Source organism: Drosophila mojavensis, unplaced genomic scaffold (genome assembly GCF_018153725.1).
Source record: "Drosophila mojavensis isolate 15081-1352.22 unplaced genomic scaffold, ASM1815372v1 contig_136, whole genome shotgun sequence".
Taxonomy (NCBI): domain Eukaryota; kingdom Metazoa; phylum Arthropoda; class Insecta; order Diptera; family Drosophilidae; genus Drosophila; species Drosophila mojavensis.
In genome coordinates this window covers 11119285-11141973 of record NW_025318667.1, presented here as the reverse complement: position 1 = coordinate 11141973, position 22689 = coordinate 11119285, and the positions used below count along the sequence as shown (strand labels likewise).

General features: G+C 38.5%; 1 protein-coding gene across 46 annotated transcripts in view; it reads left to right on the top strand.

The window, feature by feature from the left end:
• The first annotated feature begins 10949 nt into the window (after positions 1-10949).
• Positions 10950-22689, top strand: part of LOC6585204 (sodium channel protein para) — a 67719-nt gene continuing 55979 nt past the window's right edge. For 24 of the 46 annotated variants that reach the window (XM_015161159.3, XM_032732689.2, XM_015161169.3 and 21 more), the window contains exons 1-4: positions 10951-11407; positions 14810-14898; positions 14994-15184; positions 18656-18688. In XM_015161159.3, the coding sequence (XP_015016645.1) occupies positions 15035-15184; positions 18656-18688 (183 nt within the window). In that variant the 5' untranslated portion in view covers positions 10951-11407; positions 14810-14898; positions 14994-15034. Of the gene's footprint in view, positions 11408-14809; positions 14899-14993; positions 15185-18655; positions 18689-22689 lie in introns of all 46 variants that reach the window. The other 22 variants (XM_044010633.1, XM_044010624.1, XM_044010630.1 and 19 more) reach the window with 5 other exon arrangements.

Here is a 22689-nt window from a genome sequence, read left to right as displayed (position 1 = left end):
AAGTTATTTATTTTAATATTACTCATACATTTATATATACATATATATCTATCTATTATATATTTTCATATACGAAATGTTTTGCACCCAACGCGGTGTGACATTACCCCAATTCATTTTGATATCCTGGTTAGCCTTTCGAGGCCGATGATTCAAGTTTTTGCTGCGTTATATTTGTGTTTCATTTTATAGCCCTGGAAACGCCCACAATTTAGCTCAATGACGCAGCTCAAAATTAAATAATCGAACTCATTAAAACTACTATTGAACAAAGTCTCCAAGAATAACAAATTTGTTTTTTATTGATAATTTTACTGCTGTCGGTGAGCTCATTCCGCAGTGCTTAAGATGTTTATATTTTCAATATGCTAATGTTTCTGACAGCCTAAAGGTATTAGCTGCAGTGCTATAAAGTTGATAGATATATGTATGTAGACATGGATCGATATAGTTAAAGCTCTGCCTCTTTATATAAGTCGTATATTAATTTTTACCTCCATCTGCCATTCTCAATATTGATTTCAGCGAATGATTAAAAGCTAGTAATCTATATCGATAAATATCGATAAGAAGCCTAGAAAATGTGCTCTAGACTTCGAGTTTATAGATAGGTATATATGCTGTATAGTTCGAGGTTTTAGATACCACAATATGCTCTTGATCTAGAGGTCTGTAAGCACTTAAAAAGAAATGCTGGATTCCGGGATTCTTGCGAATATTTTTTAGGGGAGCTAAAAATTTAATAACTTTCATAGTATCCCACAGTTCCAATAACTCCCATTTTATATGCAATTGTATAGATTATGAAAGAGCCTAAAATATGTGTATAGTCCCATATATCTACAAACTCAACTCGAACTACAATGGGTAGTTCCATATATGTATATATGTATTTTATATAGTTAAACTCAGGCTTGGCTCGATAAGAAAATCCGTAGTAAAAAAGCCATAGAGCAAGCTCAAATATTTGCATGCATATAAATCTATATACAGATTTCTTTGTGTTTCACTATATATATATGTGCATATAGAGTGAAATACGATATATATCTATATATATGTATCTGTGTATATTTGTTATGGGTTCTTGTCTTTCAATCTCTTTTGCTTGGCAACAGAGCTGAAGAAATAAAATGTTGACCAATGTGTGGTTTATGTCAGTTGACTAAACTCTATATAAAACCTGTCTATAGATGTATGCAGAGGTGTCTGAGTGTGTGTGTGTGTGTGTGTGTGTGTGTGTGTGTGTGTGATTATATTGTGTTTGTGTGAACAAAGGTGCGGAAATTTAGTCGTACTTGACAATGTGATGGACGACAGATAGCGCGCTGCATTGCACACCCCCCTGCCGCCCGGCTCCCCCGGCGCCAGCTGCTAAAGGATTCGCAGCTGCCAGGTGTTGCCACTGTCAGAATGTCGTCATTGTTCATTCATGAAATGAGCGCTCTTTTTACTTCTGTCCCAACATCAGCAGCAACAGCAACAGCAACAATAACAACAACAACAGCAGCAACCGCAATGGGTAAAATGAAAAAAAAAAAGAACGAAAAGCAGCAACAACAAAAAAGCACGAAAGACGCGCGTGGCAAAGGAGTGCTGGATAAGTGTATATATGTATGCATGTATATATGTATATGTATGTGTGTGTGTGTGTGTGTGCGAGGACACTGCGAGGACGTACGTGCGACTTTGTTGGCCCACTAAAGTTTTTGTTGTTTTGCTTGCCGCTGCTGCTGCTGCTGCTGTTGCTGCTGTTGCGGCAGTGTTGCATGCTACACGAACACACACACACACGAACACACACCCATACACACACACACACACACACACACACACATTGTATAGCGAGCCCACATCATACAAACGATTTGTACGAGTATTTGCCTCGTTCGCTGACATCATCCGCAGTTCCCTTTTTCCAGTTCACACACACACACATACACACACAGACACATATACATATATATATATATATATTATAGAGCGCGCGACAGCTCGCATTGCTCATACGCCATGTTGCCCAACACACAAAGTGTAAGCTAATATGGGTGGGCGGGGCAACAGCTGCCGTTGCCTCTGCCTCTGCCTCTGCCTCTGCCACTGCCTCTGTCTTTACCTCTCTCACTACCTCTGCCTCTAGCTCTGCCTCTAGCTCTGCCGCTGTTTGTTGTTATTGTTAATATTCGAGTTGGCAATTGTCCTTACGCTTCTTCTTGCACTAACTGCAACTTTTCTACTTAAACTTCCACTTCGACTTATTCTTCAGCTTCAGCTTCGTCTCTTCCTTCTTCTTCTTCTTCTTCTTCTTTTTCTTTGTGCTGCATTCATTGGAATTTGCTTTTTGCTCTTTGATGATTGACCAATAGAAGTAAAAGTTCACATTGCAAATCGTTTTACTAACGATATCCTTGATTATAATAGAACAACAAAGGCTCACAATAGACTTGAACAACGCAGACAAAGTGTGTGCATCTATGTGTGTGTGTGTGTGTGTATGTGTGTTTGTTTATTTGTATAAACACACATTGTTCAGCATCAGCGCCAGCTTGTCTGAACTGATGTCGCACAGACTAAACGCGTTTCTCTCTCCTGGGTCTTAACCGGCTCGCCTTATCTGATTGGAATTGTGTGTGACAGCTTTGCGCAGCGCCCTTCTGTGTGATTTTCATGAACTTGGCTAAACATTTAATTAGGAAGTTTGCATTATTCGATGGACAGAACTTGCACATCCTTAGGCTTAAGTGTGTTTGGGGTTCTCTTTCCCTCTGTGGCTCTTGTTCTTGATCTTGATTAAACTTTTTTTTTTCTACAATTTTATTTGTCTATCCTTTATTCCCTTTGTGATTCAGACTTTCTTACACTTGTTGTTTGTGTTTGATCTAATCTTTCTTCATTTGATTAGGTCTCCTTTGTTCTATTTTTCTATATCTGTCTCTCTCTCTCTCTCTCCTCACTCTCTCCTCTTTCTCTTTTCTCTCTCTCCCCTCTCTCCTATCTCTCTATACCACTTTGCCACTATCCGTCTCTGCTTGTCCCCCTATATCGTTTCTCTCTGTCTCACTCTCTAGTTAATTTTGTTCTCTCTTTTTATCATGTTTTTCCGTCTCTTGCTCTCACTGTCTGTCCCATTCTTTGTGTATCTTTTTAACTGTTTTTCTGGATGTTTCTTCTCCGTTTCTTCCTTTTTTCTCTTTCTCTTTCTCTTTCTCTCTCTCACTCTCTCTGTCTCTCTCAAATACACGCTCTCTCTTTCTTTCTTTTATTCTCTTTCACATACACACACTATCTCTCTCTTTCTATCTCCCTATGTCTCTCTCTCTCTCTCACTCTACCGTTTTCTCTTTTTACATATCTTTCTGCTTTTCACTTTACCTCTCATTCTGTCTCACTCTTGCTCGCAATATTTCTCTGCATCTCTCTCTGTCGCTTTCTCTCCCCTGTCTATCTGTCCACTGTGAAGAGAGAATGAGACAGCGTTAAAAAGGACAGCCTTTTATTTTCCCTCTTTTTGCCTCTCTGTCTTCCCATATTTTTATAGTTCTCTATTGCCTCTGTTTGTAACAACATTCAAACTCTCCTTTACTCTCTCTCTCTAGAATCTTCTTGATTCTGCCATGCTTCAATAACATTTAAATATCCTTGCACCGATTCCATTTTGAAATGATTTCGCTTCCTTTCCTTTCTAGGCTTTTCTTTGCAAATCTCTTGGAGCACTTTTCGAATTACAGTTATTTTCTTAAACAACCTATTTTAGCCACTCGTATTTGATTTTAAATTCCTGTTGAAGCTCGAACATTCTTCGATATCATCAACGAGGAGCGTTTGAGTTGAAAATTGTTTTTCTGCCAGTCTGCAGAGATGCCTTCGCCTTCACTCACATGACGAATGCACATCGAATAGATGTGATCCATAAAAATGTATAATTTATACGATGAGACGGTTTAATGGGGGCTGCTAAAGCGTTCAGTTTATGACGGGTCATTGCTAATGGGGCTCAGCCGTGCCCCGCTAGAATGGGGCCAGAGATGGGTAGGCGAGGCCAGGCCAGACCAGACCAGGCCGCGCCACGTCACACCAGACCAGACCAGGCGGGTGTGGGAGCGGTGTCTAGGGTACATTTAACAGTTAAATGTGCTGGATCGCGCACCTGTCTTAATTGTTCTGTGTCGTTGCGGTCAATTAGTTAGGAATGCAGTGGCTTTCAAACAGCAACAACAACAGCAACAACAACAACAACAACAGCAACAGCAAGATGAGAAATGTTGCGTCCAAGGCTTGTCCAGGACGTGAATGCGTGTTCATTGCGCAAACAGCTGAATTGAGTATGCTGTAACTGTGTGTGCGTGTGTGTGTGTGTGTGTGTGTGAGTGGGTGGGTGGTTGGTTGGTGCTAGTCACCGGCATAGTGCATAGGCAGCAGTGCATGCTGTGGTGCACGCGCACCTGGCCAAAGCGACGGCCAAGTCGCAAAGTCACAAAGTTATTCCAGCGCTCAGACGAACTGGCGGACGGTCGAACGGACGAATGGACGGACAGTCGGGCGGCTCTGTCTTTGCAAAGGCAGAAAATGCCTGAAATGCCTTTGCGCCCTGACGTATGCAGCACATTTGCCACAATTTTCCACTTTATTTTCGTAGTTTTTCCTTCGTCTTTTCCAATTTTGTTGTGCCTGCTGTAACGCTCTCGCTTGCCTGCCTGCTGGCCGTGTGCGCTCGTTATCCTGGGCCTGTCCCAATGACCGAGTGCCGCACACGCGCGCTCTCTCTCTCTCTCTCTATCGCTGCCTCTCTCTCTCTCTCTCTCTCTCTCGCTCTGTTGTCCCTCTCAGCCACCCGCTCTCTATCTCTCTCGCTCCCGCTCTCGCTGAACGGCTCCAAGTGGAAAGTGGCACACGCCGAACGGCCCACAAACGATGCCCGATGCCGAAGGCTGCGGCCCGAGCCACAGTCGCTCGGTCGGCCCATTGCCGAACGGCCAACTGAACGAAAGTCGCACTCGATGAACGCACACGCGCTGCGGCAGCTGACAGTTTCAGTGAACCACGGAGACGAACGGATTACGGGTAACCCAAACAGCAGCCAGCATAACCAAACAAGAAATAATGAAAGAAAAGAAAGAAAAAACAGAAAGAGCAAATCAAATCAAAATTAATAAATTAAATAAATAAAATAAATAATACAAATCAATTTCAAATATAAATGAATAAGAACTAATGCAAATATTTAACAAACGTTTAACAATACGCAACCAAAAAAAAAAAAAAAAAAAAAAAAAAAAACACTTGATTAAAGGACACCAAAATCCTGTGCTGGCCGCACTCGAAAACTCCCGATTCCGAGTCAGAGTGCTGAGCGCTCAGTCAGGGCTGGCAGGCTAGTTCGAGCAAAAAAGTGACCGAAATTCGAGTTGAGCTAAATATGTTCGCCGAAGCAAGCACCACAGAGCCTAATATTGATATATATATGCAGATATATATATATATATATGTATATATCTTTGTAATATATGATATATGTGTATATAATGATTCAATATAATTTTTTTTGGAATTTTTTTTTTTTATTTGTCTAAAAGGCAAACTCAGTGCGCAGGCAGCAAAACGCTTTACATAAGTTCTCAAAGTTCCTTTTGTAATTTTTTTTCTTTTTTTTTTGTATTTTTTTCAAGTGCTCAAAAAGGAAGAGAAAAGAGAAAACTAAGCAAAACATATAGACGAAAATCTGTATATGTATATATATATTTATATATATTTTAGATGTAAATATATTGAATATATATATGTACATATATATATATACATCTATCTAATAATTCTTGTTGCTGTTGTTAGACGCGCGTGCTAGTGTTTGTCTGTGCGTTGTCCATGCACATGTGTGTCCCTCTCAGCGTGTTTGTGTGTGTTTGTTTCGAAAACGTGGCGTATACTTGATGTGGCCATACAAAAGATTGCGTATACGCCTCGACTGCATGTGTGTGTGTGTGCGTGTGTCTGTGCTAAATGCGAATGCATAACTTGCATTTTGTTTGAAACGGCAGCGAGGGCAGCGCTTAAGTAGGCAACGAAAAATTTACAAACACACACACATACATACAAACCGACGCACACACACACACACACATAGAAGCACGCACGCACGCTGTGTGTGGCTTTGGAGTGCTTTTGAAGTGTTCCCTTTGTGTGCGTGCATGCGTGTGTGTGTATGAGTGTGTGTGTGTGTGTGTGTGTGTTTGGACTTTCGATTTTTCGTGGCTTGTCTTCAACTTATTGTTGTTGCGCTGCGTCCTGTGCTTGGCTGCTTGTTTAGGCTCTATGTATGTGTTTGCGTGTGTGTGTGTGTGTGCCTATAACTGTTTCTGGCATGTCCCTTTTTTACAAGCGCGCATATGCCTTGTGCCTGTGTGTGTGTGTGTGTGTGTGTGTGTGTGTAAGGCAATGCCAACAAGCAGGACGACGTCTGCGCTGGCACGAAACTCAACTCAACACAGCTAAGCACAGCAGAGCAGAGCAGCGCGGAGCAGAGCAGAGCAGAGCAGAGCAGCGCGAAGCGGAGCAGCACACAATTCAACTTAACTCAACTCGAAAAAAAAAGCCAGCGCAAAGCCGAACAGTCGCACACCCTACACGGCATTGGGTAGGGCACCGCACAGGCTGTCACCCAGCCAGTTCGTCAGTCTGTCAGTTTGTCAGTCTGTCAGCTCGTCAGTTAGGCTGGCAGCGCTGGCGCCTCGCTAACTGGCTAAACTAAGGCAGCATGTAAGCCAACCAACCACCTCCTCCTCCATAGCACACTGTGTGTGAGAGAGAAAGAGAGAGAGAGAGAAAGTGAAAGAGCGAAAGAGAGAGAGAGAGAGAGAGACAGTGGCCCGTACCCTAGACGCCCCTACGCCTCTGGCAGCGCAACACGCGCGTGTGCCATATCGCGTTTTCTGCTGTGCGCAAAAAAGAGCCGAGCGACAAACGAAAACGACGAACGGCGAACAGGCAACTGGCAACTGGAAAAGGAAAAGGAAAAGGCACAGGGACATGGACACGGACACGGACGGGTACAAGAGACTGGGACAGGGACAGGGACTAGGGCAGGGACTGGGGCAGGGACACTGCTGCCAGCTGAGGACGAGGGCGAGGACGACGAGCCTTTGCTGGGCAGGCGAAAACGAAAAAAATTTGCCTGAATGCCTCTTCTGCCTGGTTGTCGTCGTCGCCGTCGTCGTCGTCGTCGTCGTCGTCGTTCGTTTCTCCTACTTCTGCTACACTGAGAGCCAACGAAAATTGTGCAACGCTTTTGAAGTTTGTTTGCTTGTCTAGCACGGCAGCGGCAGCGGCAGCAGCGCAGCAGCTGCAACAACAAACATTCGCATTCCGAATTTCGCCTGCAGCGCAAAAGTATGCAACAGAATTTTTTAAATAAGCCAAGCGCTCAATGGCGTTTGTTTCCTCACCCCGCTTCGCTGCTGCACTTCAATAAATTTCAGCTCCAATTTTAGCTCTAGTTTCAGTTTTTATTGAGGCGACACACTGACGACACACACACACACGCTCATATGTGTATATATGCGTGTGTTTGTGGCAATGCCAATAAAGTTAATGACAGTTTCTAATGAGCAAATAGTCGCCTCTGGTCGCATTCGATTGAGTCCAACCAAACCGAGCTGCTGGCCTCTCGTTTTATATAACAACAATGTGAGCCAAAATGCAAAAAAAAACACACACACTCACACACACACACCAACCGGAAAGCAATTGGCTGCAACATTTGTGCATAGTTCCTTGCTGGGCGAGAAAAAAGTGTTGCATACTTGCGGGCGCAGTTTGAAAATCCAAGCAGCTTAAAGCTGAATAACTCAGCTTCTTCTTCCTCACGCTCTCTGTGTACCTCCGCCCTGTGCCTTGGCTAAGGGAAAAGAAATCGCACATAGTTTGTGTGAGCTCATTTATTTGCCAGCGACTTTCGGGCGCTTAAAAATATACACAAATACATGTATTTATATATGTATATTGTATATGCATATATACATATACATATGTATATTGGCAAGCTGCAGCTGCCCAAAGGTTATCCAGTTCGCTGGCCCATGTGCGTGTGCTCATTTAGCTTGTCCATTGTCCGCAGTTGATTGTCGCTATTCAATTGGGTTTTCTTGTTCCGCTGCTGATTGTGTTGTTGGCCGTGCTAAATTTACATAACGTAAATGCGGCATAAATAAATTATTAAATACGTGTGCGCCAACAATGGCTATGGTATGTGGACAGCAGCAGAACACACACACACACACATGCCAGTCACCCACACACATACACACACACACGCGGAGCCGGAGCCACGCTTGTTGCCCCAGAATGTAAGCTATAGTTTCTGTGTGACAGCCCACGGGCGTTTGCCGTAATCCCATTTCACTCTGATTGCCCGGCCAAAATTTCGATTCCGTAACGATTTCATAGAATTACGCGTGCTTGTGAGCGACTGTGTCTGTGGGTGTGTGTGTGTGTGCACATATACCACTGGCAATTGTAAGATTAATGGAATAAGCTGAAAAGCAGCAGTAAATGATTTTTGCTGCATTCTCGTAATTTACATTCGCAAATGTCCCTGATTAATTACACTTTTTCGAGCACATTTTGAATATTAATTGTTCGCAGAAATGCCAAGGGATTTATTACGATGGATATTCATATACGCATGCATGCATTATCTCTTGCCAGTTTTGGCAACAAAATCGGCTTGAAGCAGATCAAATTACTTCACTCGAACGCTTAAATACTTCGTCTAATATCAGCTGAAAGCTGATTAAGCGAACATTTGAATACCAGCTCAGAATTATTTCGTTCGCTCTGGCTTAGCGCTGCAAATCTGTTCTGATTACATTACACATACATGCACATAATGTATGGAAAGTATTAAGTATTTAATTAGAGCATTTTGCATACGAGCTAAGTGAACATTTGTGTAAAGCAATTTTCTCCCCCTTTTTATGTGGCAGTTGAGTTTAATTATGATTCGCCCAAGTCTCATGGAACTTTCTATATAATTGGAGTTATTACTGTGTGTATGTGTGTGTGTGTGTGAGTGTGTGTGTGTGGGCTATGACTTGAGTGCAGTGGCCAGTGGCTAGTGGCCAATGGCTGGCAGTGGCAATTAAATGCAATGTGGAGCGGATCAGCAGGTCATAATGATTTGTGATAATGGCTGGCCTATTTTTATAGGGCATATAAGTTATAATGGGCCGTTGGCTGCGGCTGCGGCTGCCAGAATGGTTAAGGCACGGCACGGCAAGGCACGACAAGGCAGAGCAAGGCATGGCAAGGCATGGCAAGGCATGGCGCGGCACGGCCTAGTCAGACTGGTGCCAAGTGTTTCAGCATGCTTTGCGAGTTTGGCCGCCGTTGTTGGTGTTGCGGCGAGTTGCGGCGAGAGCTGGCCACCAATTTGATGACCTAAAAATAGCATAAGAAGTCAAGTCACTAAGGCATGCGGCGAGCGGCGAACGGCGAACAGTGGCAAAGTAGCACAACAAAAGTTGTGTTGACAACGGGCGAACGGGCGAACGAACGAACGAGCGAACAAATGAACGAACGGATGAGGCGGCAGGTCGGCGCAGGCGACACGAGAGCGAAAAGAAACGAAACAAAACGAAACGAAGCGAAGCGAAGCGAGAGCGCGCAGCGAATTCGTTGTCGCGGCAAAAGACGGCAGCGAGAATTTGCTGCAGCCTTTTTCGGCTGCGATTACGGCAGACCAACGGGTTTTTGGTCAGCGGGCTGGCGGGGAAGTCTGCACAGTTAACGGGATTTGACTAGCTTGTTGTTGGATTTGTTTCTTTTCATTCCCTTTCAGCTCTGCTGCAGTTGTGGAAGAATGACAAACAACACTTGAAAATATTTAGCGGAAAGCTACATTTTGGTGCTGTTAAATGAATAGTGAAAGCTGCTCTCTCTCTCTCTCTCCCTCGTTCTACAAGTCAGTCTCTCTCGCGCGCGCGTCTTCTGTCCTGCTCGCACTGCCTGTCTCTGGCTCTCATTATCTCTTGCCGTTCGCCTCTCTGCTCAACTGCTGCTCTCTGATGTGCCCTGTAAGCGTCCCTCCCTGACTTTGATTCGGTGTTGGCTGCGTTATTCACGTGCGCGCGAAAGTATGCTACAATAATCCGCTTGAATCTCCAAAGTTGCATAAACATAAACAAACTGCGCTGCGCTGCGCTAAATAGACAATTCTCGTCGATGATGTTCTTTTTTTTTTTTGGTGAATCGTATTCATACTTGCATACTGTATTTTTTTTTCAAGTGTATTGTGCTTTTTGTTCCTGTGCTCAAGTAACAGCTAAACAAACAACCGAACCACAACAGTTGGTGTTAGCAAAGTCAAAAGCAAATTCAACAAAAATAGCTGAAAAGCCGATGCAATTTGAATTGGGAATCCAAACGATTGAGAGAGAAGCGATCGAAGTCAATGGAAATCAATTAAAATTTACAAATTGTTCAAGTAACAAAAGCAACAACAGCGCCAGCAGCAGCAGCAGCAGCAGCAGCAATAATAATCAATCAATCAATCAAACAATCAATAGCATTGAGAAATCATACAAAGCTCGAGAACAATAATAAGTTAAATCAACTGAAAACCAAGTCACATCAAATACGAATACAATTGCGCCGGCTTTATTGAACATACATATATATAGAAAGACACACACACATTCACACACACACGCACACATACACTCAGGCATTCAAACAAAAGTTCGAAGCACGCACATGAACGTGAATTCTGGTTGCTTCTGGCACGGCTAAGGCAACGTCAGCGTCCACGTCAACGGCTACGGCTCCTGTTACGGCTTCGATTACACACACACACACACACTCATAGACATTCATGTTCATTAAGCGGCTCACTAACATTGTTGGAATTTTGCAATTTGTTCACAGCGCTGGGAACCAACAAAATAAAACAAAAAATTAATAAATAAAATAATAAATTAAAAAAAAAAAAAAACAACAACAACAAAACCAAACCAAACAAACAACAATAATCACAAAGCAACGCGTTCGCATCGCTCAAAGCAACAACAACAACAAAAGTGGGAAAAAAATTGTGTAAATTGTTTTTGCGCGCCGCGTCGTCGTCATCCTTCAGAGCCATAAAAAACCGCCGCCATTTGTGTTTGCCGATGCCAGTTCATGTGTAGGCTACAACAACAACAACAACTACTACTACAACAGCAGCAGCAACAACAACAACAACAACAACAACAATAGTTAACAGCATAACTGCAGCAAAATTTGTGGCAGCTTATTGCAACAAAAGCAACAACAGCAACAACAACAACAGCAGCAACAACAAACAACAACAAAACAACAATAGAAGCAGCAGTAGCAGCAGCAACAAAGGCACAACATCGATTGAGATCGATTAACGGTAAGTTTGGCCTATTCAGCATGCATATAGATATATATATATATATATATATATATATATATATATGTCTATGTCTATCTATCTATATCGGAGTTGGGTCTGGGATTGAAATTTGATTCGCCGCAAGAAGTCGCAGCTAATTGCTAACCATGATTATGTCACTAATGAGCCAAGCAATTGAAAACGCTAAGACACTTGGCAAACACTTGCTGCCACACACTCGCACACACACACACACACAGATACACGCACACAGCGAGGCATATAACATTTTGCTTTTCCTTTTCGTCATTTTGTTGGCCTACTGCACAACCTTTTGGTGGCTTTTGGAGGGCAAAAAAAAAAAAAAAGAAAGAATACGGGCCAATACATGCCCCAGTGAGCGTTAAGTTTCGTTAAGAAACATACCAAAATAATTGTATCTTCGAGATACAAGATTGTACAACAGCCAGAGAGTCGAACAGGATATGTGTGGCGCTGAAAAGGCGCAGGCGCTCGCTCTGGCTCTGGTTCTGGCCACAACTGCTAACCCACTCGCTCTCTCCTTTTCACACACACACACTCTTTTACTCTCTCTCTAGGCCAATCTCTCGCTCAACAACTCTCTCTCTCTCTCTGTATTGCCCTCTGCTAGCCTTGCTTTGTGCCTGTGTATATGTAAAATTCATTGACTATCAACATGCGAGCTCAATGCTCAATGCATGCATGTGTGTGCGTGTGTGTGTGTGAGTGTGATTATTTTGTTTTTTTTTTTTTTTTTTTATAATTGTATGTGTATGCTGGTTAGTTAATCAATTTTTGCATTGTTAAATCATATTGCGGCACACTTGATTAATCGTTTCAATCTGCAAGTGCAGCAAACGCGATTTTCTTAGCATACTTTTCAGCGCGGCCATGTATAAGTGTGTGTATATGTATGTGTGTGTATATGTGTGTGTGAGTGTGTTTGCCTTTGGTAACTTAAGCTGCGACAATTGTTAGATTTGACTTCCAATTTCAAGCTGAGCCTGCAATTTGCTTCATTCATCCACACACACACACAAGAATTGGTGGTCATGTGTGTGCGTGCGTGTTGCGTATATAAAAACACGTTGGAATATCGAACTGACCTACTTTGGTGTGCAATACACACACACACACACTCACACACATTTGGATTTACTTAAATTACATATATATGTATATATATTGAGACATATGTATATGTATATGCTTATATATGTGTGTATATATGTTTATGTTGACACAGACACACGTACACACACACACACACACACACATACATACATATTGCCAGTGGCCAAGAGTGCTTTGACCTTAGCGCTGCCTGCTTACATAAGTCCAAATCGAATTCCAAATTTCTCGTCTATTCGAGTAATTGCTATAGTTGAGCTCAACTCCTATATGGAATGCAACGATTGTTCCCTAATTAATATTATTCTAGCTAAATGCTGGCAAACAACTAATTTCAATTAATTCCAATATCAACTCAACTGAACGCAATTCAACTCAGTCGGCATTCCAATGAATTTTCTCAGAATTTGCTGCATTCCATGTGCAATCCAATATATATATATATACATATTTATATATTAATATATAAGTATATATGAATTTTCATTCAATTGCAAATTCCGAGAAATTGACTTAATTATGGCACGGCGCATTTGTGAAATCTCTTTGAGTTCGCAATTCCAATTACTCGTGAAACTTCAATTCCAATTAAATTGCATTTATACTATTTTCCACACGCACAAAGCCACGTCGAAGCTTTAATTCAACACAGATTATATACATATTTAATTTATTTCCTATAGCCAAGAATTGCATAAATTCAATTATTTAAAAAATGTGTTTTATTAGAAAGTTATTCGTATTATGAATGAAATTATTATCATAATTACTATAACATTTATTTTTAATTATCAAAGCAATAATAATTTGTATTATTTTAGTAGTGTTATTATTATTATTATTCAATTTTTTTTTTAATTAATATAATTTGATTAATAGTATTAATTTTAATATATTTATTACTGTTAATATTGTCATGAATGTAAAAAACTGAGTTGAGTTAAATTTTTTGTTTGCTTCTGTTTTAAACGATTTTATTTATCATTTTTGATATTGTTGCTGTTTATATTATTATTATTATTATTATTATTATTATTATTATTATAGTATAATTATTGTCAAAAATGTCTCGAATTAGGTTTGGAAAAATTTATCATTTTATTTTTTATGGGTTTTCAATGAAATTTTTAGAAAGAAGCTTTTATATTTTACCTCTTAAAAAATTTGTATTTTATGAATATTTGTGTGTGTGATTTTTGTTTATTTTTCAAATATTATTATTATTTTTTGAATTGAATTATTTTATTTATATATTTATTTATTTTATTTATATATTTTAAATATATATATATTTTTTTCTAAATTTGATTATAATTTAGTTATAAATTTTATATATGTATAAATTTGTTTAATGCATTTTTTTCCTTTTGAAATTTAATTACTATCATTATTTCCACATTTCTACACATAATAAGCCAAATAAAAAAAATTAAAATAAAAAAAAGTACTTCCACAACTACTGTCAGCTTAAATTTCCTTTTTCCTTTTAAATTGTTATTTCTGCTGCTTTAGTTTGGTCTTTCACTCTGTTCCATAGCTCAGACCTTCAGTTCTTACAGCACAGTTCACGTTTATATACCCAGATGCTGAAAGCAGCTCTTTGACACTCTACTTAAAAGCAATTTGTAAAATATTTGTGCACACAAATTGCTTAACACAACAAAAAGTTTGAAGGTAAATGCAATAAAAAAGGAGAAGAGTCACTTTCATAATTCAATTTGCTTTCGTTTAAAAAAGTTCCCAACTCAATTAAATAAAACTATAAAATTCTCTATGTATGCGAACATACATATACACATATTATATATGTATGTATGTATTAATAAAATCAAAAGTAAAAGTAAATCAGAAAACTCTCTCTCTCTCTCTCGCTCTCTCTGTCTCTCTGTCTCCCTCGCTCCGTGTCACTCCCCCCACCCTTGTAACTTTCCTCAACTAACAAGCACGCAAATTTCTGCCAGTGTATTCTGTGCAGCTGACACTTTATTTATATCGATTGTCAATTGTATCCATTCCATTTTTTTTTCTGTGTGTTTTCTGTGTTTGTTTTTGTGTTGTTTGTGTTTGATTGGAATGCACTTAATGCCTATCGTTAGCTGCGCTAATCCAATTAGTCATTCACGCAAACGGGTTCAATGTGCGCGACGTGCTGGTAGAGCGAGTGCATTGCTCTACATTGGCCCACTCGTTGATTATTGAATTCATAAGGAATAAATTCGCTAATTTCTGCTATTAACTGTTTTTTGTATTCATTCTTTTCAATTGCAGCATCGTGCTAAGCGGCGGGCGCTACTCGAACATGGCGCCTCGGATATAGTTGTAGCTTTAATGTAGCAGGCGACATCCATGTGCCTCATGTGAGTATTACAAACGAGTTGAGATTGAAATTGAAATTCAAATTGAATAATCCTAATCGAATCTTTGCGTAATTTTGTATCCTTGTTTGTTGCAGGCCTTGGAAATCTAAGGCTCTCATCGTTGGCCGCATAGACAATGACAGAAGATTCCGACTCGATATCTGAGGAAGAACGCAGTTTGTTCCGTCCCTTTACCCGCGAATCATTGGTGCAAATTGAACAACGCATTGCCGCTGAACATGAAAAGCAAAAGGAGCTGGAAAGAAAGAGAGCCGAGGGAGAGGTGGTAATTATTTCTAGCTGAATGTTGTCTGCTAATGCATACAATTCTGTATGTGCTGTGCTATTTTGTGTCTCTTCTGTCTAATCTATCTCTGCTATCGATAACTATGATTCTAATTCGATTTATGATATGACGTTAATCGATGTTCGACGTTCGACATTTATTGAGATTTATCGATTTTATTCACTGCTCTTCATTCATATCCAATATATCGATGTCTATCGAGTCGATAATTATTGATAATAATCGATTTTAAGTTATCGATTGATTATCTAATTGTTTCGTTCATATACTTCCGTATCTATCGATTATATAGTATGTTGATTTTCAAGCCATCGGCTGAAAATTCTAATTGTGAAACATTCGATACTTATCTTTAAACCATTTCTAATGAATATGATGTAGTTTTGCTTCGGCAGTTATCGACTCTTCAACTATCGATTGTACAGCTAACAATTACAAATTTACAGCAATCGATATTCATCGATACTCGTTGATCGATTAACGTTAGACGCTAATGTGCGCTTTTGTTCGTGCTTAAACGTATATTGAATATGTATCTATCGTATATATATAATTATCTAAACCGAATACTTGTACACCTATCTATCTGTACCTCAACTATTGCTATTATTACTACTACTACTACTACTAAGTACTAATATTACTTGCTACTAACCTATATATGCTAACCCAATGCCAAGTAATACTCCAGTAAACAAACCAGAAACCATTCGGCCATCAGCTAATTAACTATCAAACAGTATTTAAAGCTTCCCAAACAGTGGATTTTTTTCGTACCCTTGAATATTTAATCGTACTACCCGTATTTCTTCCAATACCCCATATTCAACCTATGCAATGTCAAGGTATAATACTCCCATAACAAATCAACTCTTTCCATCCTCTGCTCTGCTTTAAACCTGCTCACATTTCATATCTGACAAACTCTTCAAGGCTTTATCGAGCACACATCATATGAATCCAGCAAACCCAACGAATCCCAGCTCCATCCATTCTATATACTTTATATGGTATATGTGCATATGTAAATGTATTTGCAGTTCTCACATTTCGCTGTTTCGAAAACATCTCAGAAATTCAATCTATCAAGCCATTCAAAAGTGCTTGTCCTGTGTCCAGTCGGACGGCTTGGATCTAACATACTCGTACTCTGTCAATCTCTCTTTCTGTCTCTCTCACTCTCTCTCTCTCTCTCTATCTCTCTATCTCTCTGTCTGTCTCTCTTTGTCTGTCACTCTCTCTTTGCACACTCAAAGTCTTATTTATACTCAGTATTTCGCATTCTAATCCCTGATAATGCAGCTGCTTAAGAAAGTTGATTTCATTTACCATTTTACCGTAATTAGTCCAGCTAGTATCAATTGTGTTTCCGTTATCCCCCTACCCACTCCACATCCACTTGGGTTTATTTGTCTAGAACTTTTCTGTGCTTAATGTGGACTATGTTTATTTGAGTCGATGTCACTTTGTTGTTTTTTTCTTATTATGATTTCAACAAAATTCAAAAACAAACTTATCAAAATAAATGTATTGTTCTATAATTTATGTTGTTTGTCGTATTTCGTATGTATTCTTATATAACTCACAGTTTTCCCCCAAAAACTCGTAATTCGTATTATCAAAAGAAACAAAAAAAACTACATTAAATTCCTGTCATAATCGTTGTACGTTCGTTTGTTTGTTTGTTTAATTGTTTAACCCTATTGAGAGTAAGAACTGTATATTCCTATACTATTGGCCTCGTAATGTGTGTATAATATATATATATATATATATATAATCTATCTATCTATCTATCTATCTATATATCTTGACTATATTTCATTATTGTGTATTCAAATATTTGAGTTCGCAGCAAAGTGTCTTTTTTTTTTTTTTTGGTCAACGGCAAAAAGTTTCATTGTTTAAATTATTTATTTATGTTTGATTTTTGATTTGAATTTTCTCTTACTAAGTTCGACTTGTGTTTGAGCTCATTACAAATGTTTTGTACCTCGAATCAATAAATCACTGGACCTTGTGTGCGCGCGGCTATGCACCTCACAATCTCCATGGCCGTCGCGTTGCGTTTCGTTTCGTTTCGTTCCGTTCCGATTCGTTTGTGTAAATACTAAAAGTTCAAGTCATTTAATGCGTACCTACGTCTCAGCCATTAAAAAACACAACACCAGCTCCTGTGCCAATGCCAATATACCAATAACAATACCAATACCAATACCAATGCCAATGCCAGTACCTATAATAATACCAATGCCAATAACAATATCAATACCAATGCTAATACCTATACCAATACCTATACCAATACCGATACCAATATCAATGCCAGACCATAGAACATCCAACATTGTCCATTAACATGTGAAATTCCTGTAGCTGCGACTCATCATCCTAGAATATCTAACATATACTATATATATACTATATATAAACATTAATAACAGTCAAACAAATTGAATTATACTTATAAAAAGAACAAACAAAATCAATAATAATTACATATAACTAGCAACGTAGTGCAAATCTAGATAAAGAATAACCATCCGAAACCAGCGAAGAAATGCTAACACCGACAGCTGCTCAAAAGCTGAATGCTATGAAACCAATGCAGCGAGCATTTCGCTTCAAATGTTGTACAGAGATTTTCATAATAAACTCAATTAGAAACCAGCTTACTTTAAGCGCTCTCTCTATCTCTCTCTCTCTCTCTCTCTCTCTCGCTGAATTTGTACAAATGTAGATTAAATAAATAATATTAGCATATTTCATAACAAATCTCATGCGCGCACCTCAAACTATTCAACATTCTGTTTCAAAATTCAACAAATTCTCTGTCTTCTGTACAACAAAAATACACCAATCCATTTCACTGCTGCCCTCTACTCTATCGCTCTCCCGCTATCTCTCTCTCTCTCTCTCTCGCTTTCGATCTATACACCTGTTCATTTGTCTGTCTCTGTCTCTATGCCCCCTCCTTGGCTAACTAGGATCTCTCAATGAAACCCCCTGAAGGCTTTACGTATTATTATTATTATCTTGAAAAATGCTAAGCGTTTTACTTACATATATATATATAAATCTCTCTTTCTCTATATATATATACATATATTTTCTATTTATGTTTTCGTTTTTTCGTGTACTTTTTTCTTTTATTTTTTTACAACTTTTTCTCTACTTTGAATGCTCCCAAAACGAAACTTTTGCGCGCTGCTGTCTGGAAAACCGAAAACCAAAAAACAACTATAAAAAACTAATCAAACATAATAAAATGCATATATTTATAACAAAATCATTGATAACTATTAACAATTTGGCGCTTGCCTAACGCTAAAAAAAAAAAATATTAAAAAACTTGAACCATTTTTTTTTTTTTTACCATTTTTTTAACTCAACTTCAAAAAAAAAAATCAATGCCCTTAAACCAAATACCAAATCCAAATCTTCTTTCAGCCGCAATATGGTCGCAAGAAAAAACAAAAAGAAGTAAGATTTCCACAGATCTTTTAGTCTCTAAAACACAAAAAAAATATATAAATAAAAAAAAGAAAACAATGAAAAACGTACCTTTACCCCCCGACCCCGCCAAGCACATACACCAAAGAAACCAAAAAAAAAAACTACATTAAAAAACCCAAAAACTCGACGAAATTTCTAAAAAAAACACCCCCAAAAAAAAAAAAAAAAAAAAAAAAAAACAGCAACAAAAATGAACCAATCTAAAAACTGAAATTCAAACAAAGCTTTTAATTTGTTTTGCGTTTTATTTGGAACTTTATGCCAAAATTTGTTAATTATTAGCCGCATATTTATGTTTTTAATGTAATTGCTTCCAAACTTTATTCGTATTCGTTATCCGTCTAAGTATTCGTAATCCTAATTGTAATTGTATTCGTAACTCGTAATTCGTAATTTGTAATTCGTAATTCGTAATATTGATATGCGTATAAACTCCCTGTACAAATTAGCTCGATTTGGTGCAACACTTTGCCAAATACTAAAACTTATCCTAAATATACATATATATGTATGTATATAATATTATTATATTATATATGTGTGTATATGCTATATACTATCTATGTACCTACTACTTTTGCTTATCGACTAACTCACTCAATACTCGTAAATATGTTTTCTGCGTGTGTGTATATACTTATCCATCTATATATTTATATAGCCAAAGCGCAGCTCTTTTTTACATATATACATATATTTTATATTTCCTTCTCTCTCTCTCTCTATATATATATATATATATACGTATATATGAACTTCTTTTATCAACGCGCTTACTTTATTTGCCAACGCGCCGCAAATGCAAAATCTTCTTTGAATCGCGTCTGGCAATATTTGTTTGCAGCTCAGTCAGCTCAACGCTTACACTGTGCAGCACAGTTTTATTTTTCACATTTTCGACTTTTAAATTTTTCAATATATATATATATATTTTATAAAATTAAGTTCAAGTGGATTTAAATACTTTCTGTCACTATTCAGAGTGCGCTAGACACCAATGCCTGACTAAGAAATACCCTGGCTATGATTCGAGTCAGCCCCATGTCTAACAGGAATACTAAATAGAGGCATACTTTATATTATCGATACATTTGTATGCTTAACAAGATTCTATATGAAAATTTGTATGCCTTCTGCTCTTGAATGGGCTGAGCTTGACTCAAAAAAAAAAAAAAAAAAAAAAAAAAAACAAACTCGGACTTGGCAACGATTCTTATGAGTTCGTTGCCTCATTTCAATTGTAACTGAGAAACATTGGTGTAAAATCATTTTAATGATATCGAAAATCGATTTCAATATCGATTTATGTTAATTAATGCTTACATCTTAATATGAAACGAAAACTGTGTTGCACAGTGCTTTAACTACTCGTACTTAATCAGAGCCACAAAGTTGTGCCCGCTCGTGCTTAAATGGCTTCTTGGCCACTGATTTCTGATCCCTGACTGCCAGCTGCCAGCTTCCGAGTGCTTTCTGCCTCCTGCCGGTTGCCTTCCGCCTCCTGCTGGCTCCTGAAGCAGTTTCCCAGCATCGGCTAGTGTCGATTGCCTGAGCTGTGCTAATGCGCTTATAAGCAAAGGACTCAAAGGATTTCCAATCACTAAAGGCATACATAGAAGTTTGCAAAAGGGAGGAGAAAAGCTTTCTCGATCTTCCCTACTCTTTTTCCCCCTCTCTCTCTCTCTCTCTCCCACTCTCTCTGAGTGTATATGCCTGTTCAACTTTGCTTCACAATTACGAATTCGCTTCGAATAATCCTTGTCCAAACTAAATATACAACAACAACAACTCGCTAAAAACATATTTATGCCGCTTTCTTTTCTATATACATATATATATACTATATATTTTACAATTTTCTGTCTATACGTGTGTGTGTGTGGGTGTGTGTGTGCGTGCATTTATATGGATGTATTTATTTATCTGGATAGATGAGCTCAGCTAAGGTTAAGGCTCAGGTTAAGGCTCAGGCTCAGGCTTAGGTTCAGGTTAACGATTTCTTTTGACCATACTATGCAGATGTCTGATGATTTATGCGCGCAAATGCCAAATTGTTTTTCTCGAGAACAAAATTTCGCATTGCCGAGCAAAACAATTAACGGTATAATATGCATACAATAGACTATTATACCGCATACATCCGGATATACCATACATAAATCATAATATATCATCTGAATGGTGACTCAGCGTGTGCCTGGGCGCAGTGCAGTAAGTGGGTAAATGGTAAATGCTGAAGTAAGTGCTCAAACGTCAATGACAACAACAACAACAACTGTAACAACAACAATAACTACAACAATAGCTACATTAGCAACAGCCTTAACAACAATTACAATAACAACAAATGATATTAATTATAATTGTCGCGAACTTTGGCATTTGAAACGAAGTTAATGCGCAGCTTTTTTTTTTTGCCTTTTTATAGCTTACATATATACATATATATTTAATATTGCATACCCTGTAAACGGGAAGGGTAACTGGAGGGCTATGCTAGTTGAGGCAAAAAACATTGGAATTCCTCCGTATTGCAGTGCTTGCCGTCCGTCTTCTAGATATCTGGGATCCCTATCCCTCTTTAATTTTCAGTTTAACTATGCCGTATACCCTGTAATGTGCTTACCCACTAATGCTTGTTGGGATTATGCAGATTTGTCTTAAATTCTATGAATCAAATATATATAGATGTATATATATACATACATGTCTGAGCTATAGCTCTTAAGAGCTCTGTCTCTATGTATACTCTGTAACCTTGTGGACAATAAAGGGTATGCCCGTTGCGCATATGCGTATATTGATCAGTAAAATAGGCGTGCATGTTCGCGTTCTAGCTTTTAAAAGCTCTTTCTCTCTCTTTCGCTCTCTCTTGTATACCCTATAAACATTTGCTATTAGTAAAGGTATAATACTTGAGCAGACTATCTTTGTATACCCTGTAAATAACTGAAGGCATAGACTTAATCTAAAAGATGTGCAGCAACAGGGATTCATTGCTCTACATAGGGTATGCCCAACTACTCGGCATACCCTGTAAATTCCAAAAAGTAAAGAGTATGTTGCCTTCATTTTATACAACAATTTTTGAATAAATTTCAACTCTCATTTGGGGTTTTTTAATCGCCTTCTGCAGGTCATTAGCTCGAAATGAAAGCTGCGCATTAAGTGCGGCAATTAATTAGACAGAAGCTACTCCACAGGCAATTTGAGTTGAGTTGTTTTTAATTTGTAGCTGCTTGCTTGTTCAACTCTAGTTCTACTCGTATATATGCATAGATAACTGACTAACTAATTATACCTAGTGCGATGCCTTCTAGCTGGCATTAAGTAGCTAATCAACAATAGAGCTCGACATCTCAACTCTGTGTGTATTTTTGAGTGTGTATATATGAATTTATGTGTGTGTGTGTGTGTGTTTGTGTGTGTGAGTGTGTGCGCAGCATTATTGCATTTGCATGTTGCATCTTAGTCTAAGCTATATTTGTAGAAGGCATCAATTTCATTGGCTTTGAATCGTTCAATATTTCATGCATCTGGCAACGCTGAAGACATGATAGCTCTCTAATGTCAAAGGTAGCGCCCACGTCCTTGTTTGCCTGGCAAAGGTTATCAATCTAATGGTTAAATATCTATCACGTCCGCGTAGCTTCCTATGCTCGTTCACATGGGTGAAAAGAGAGTATATTGGTTTTTGATAGTTTCGCTCTCTCTCCCTCTTAATATACTATTGTCTTCTAAATCCTTTGATTTTTCTAGCTCAAATGTTCATTGAGGGCCTGGAAATTTCTGCCTTATCTTTAACACTAGAAGGTGTATATGTACATATATTATATCCTATATATATTATATAAGCAGATATATTTATTGTCCAGTTTCCCTCGCTCAAGCTGTTCTATATATAGATCCTACATATGAAGCGTAAATGAGTATTGTTTACCATATATGCCGACTTTTCTAGTGTAAAC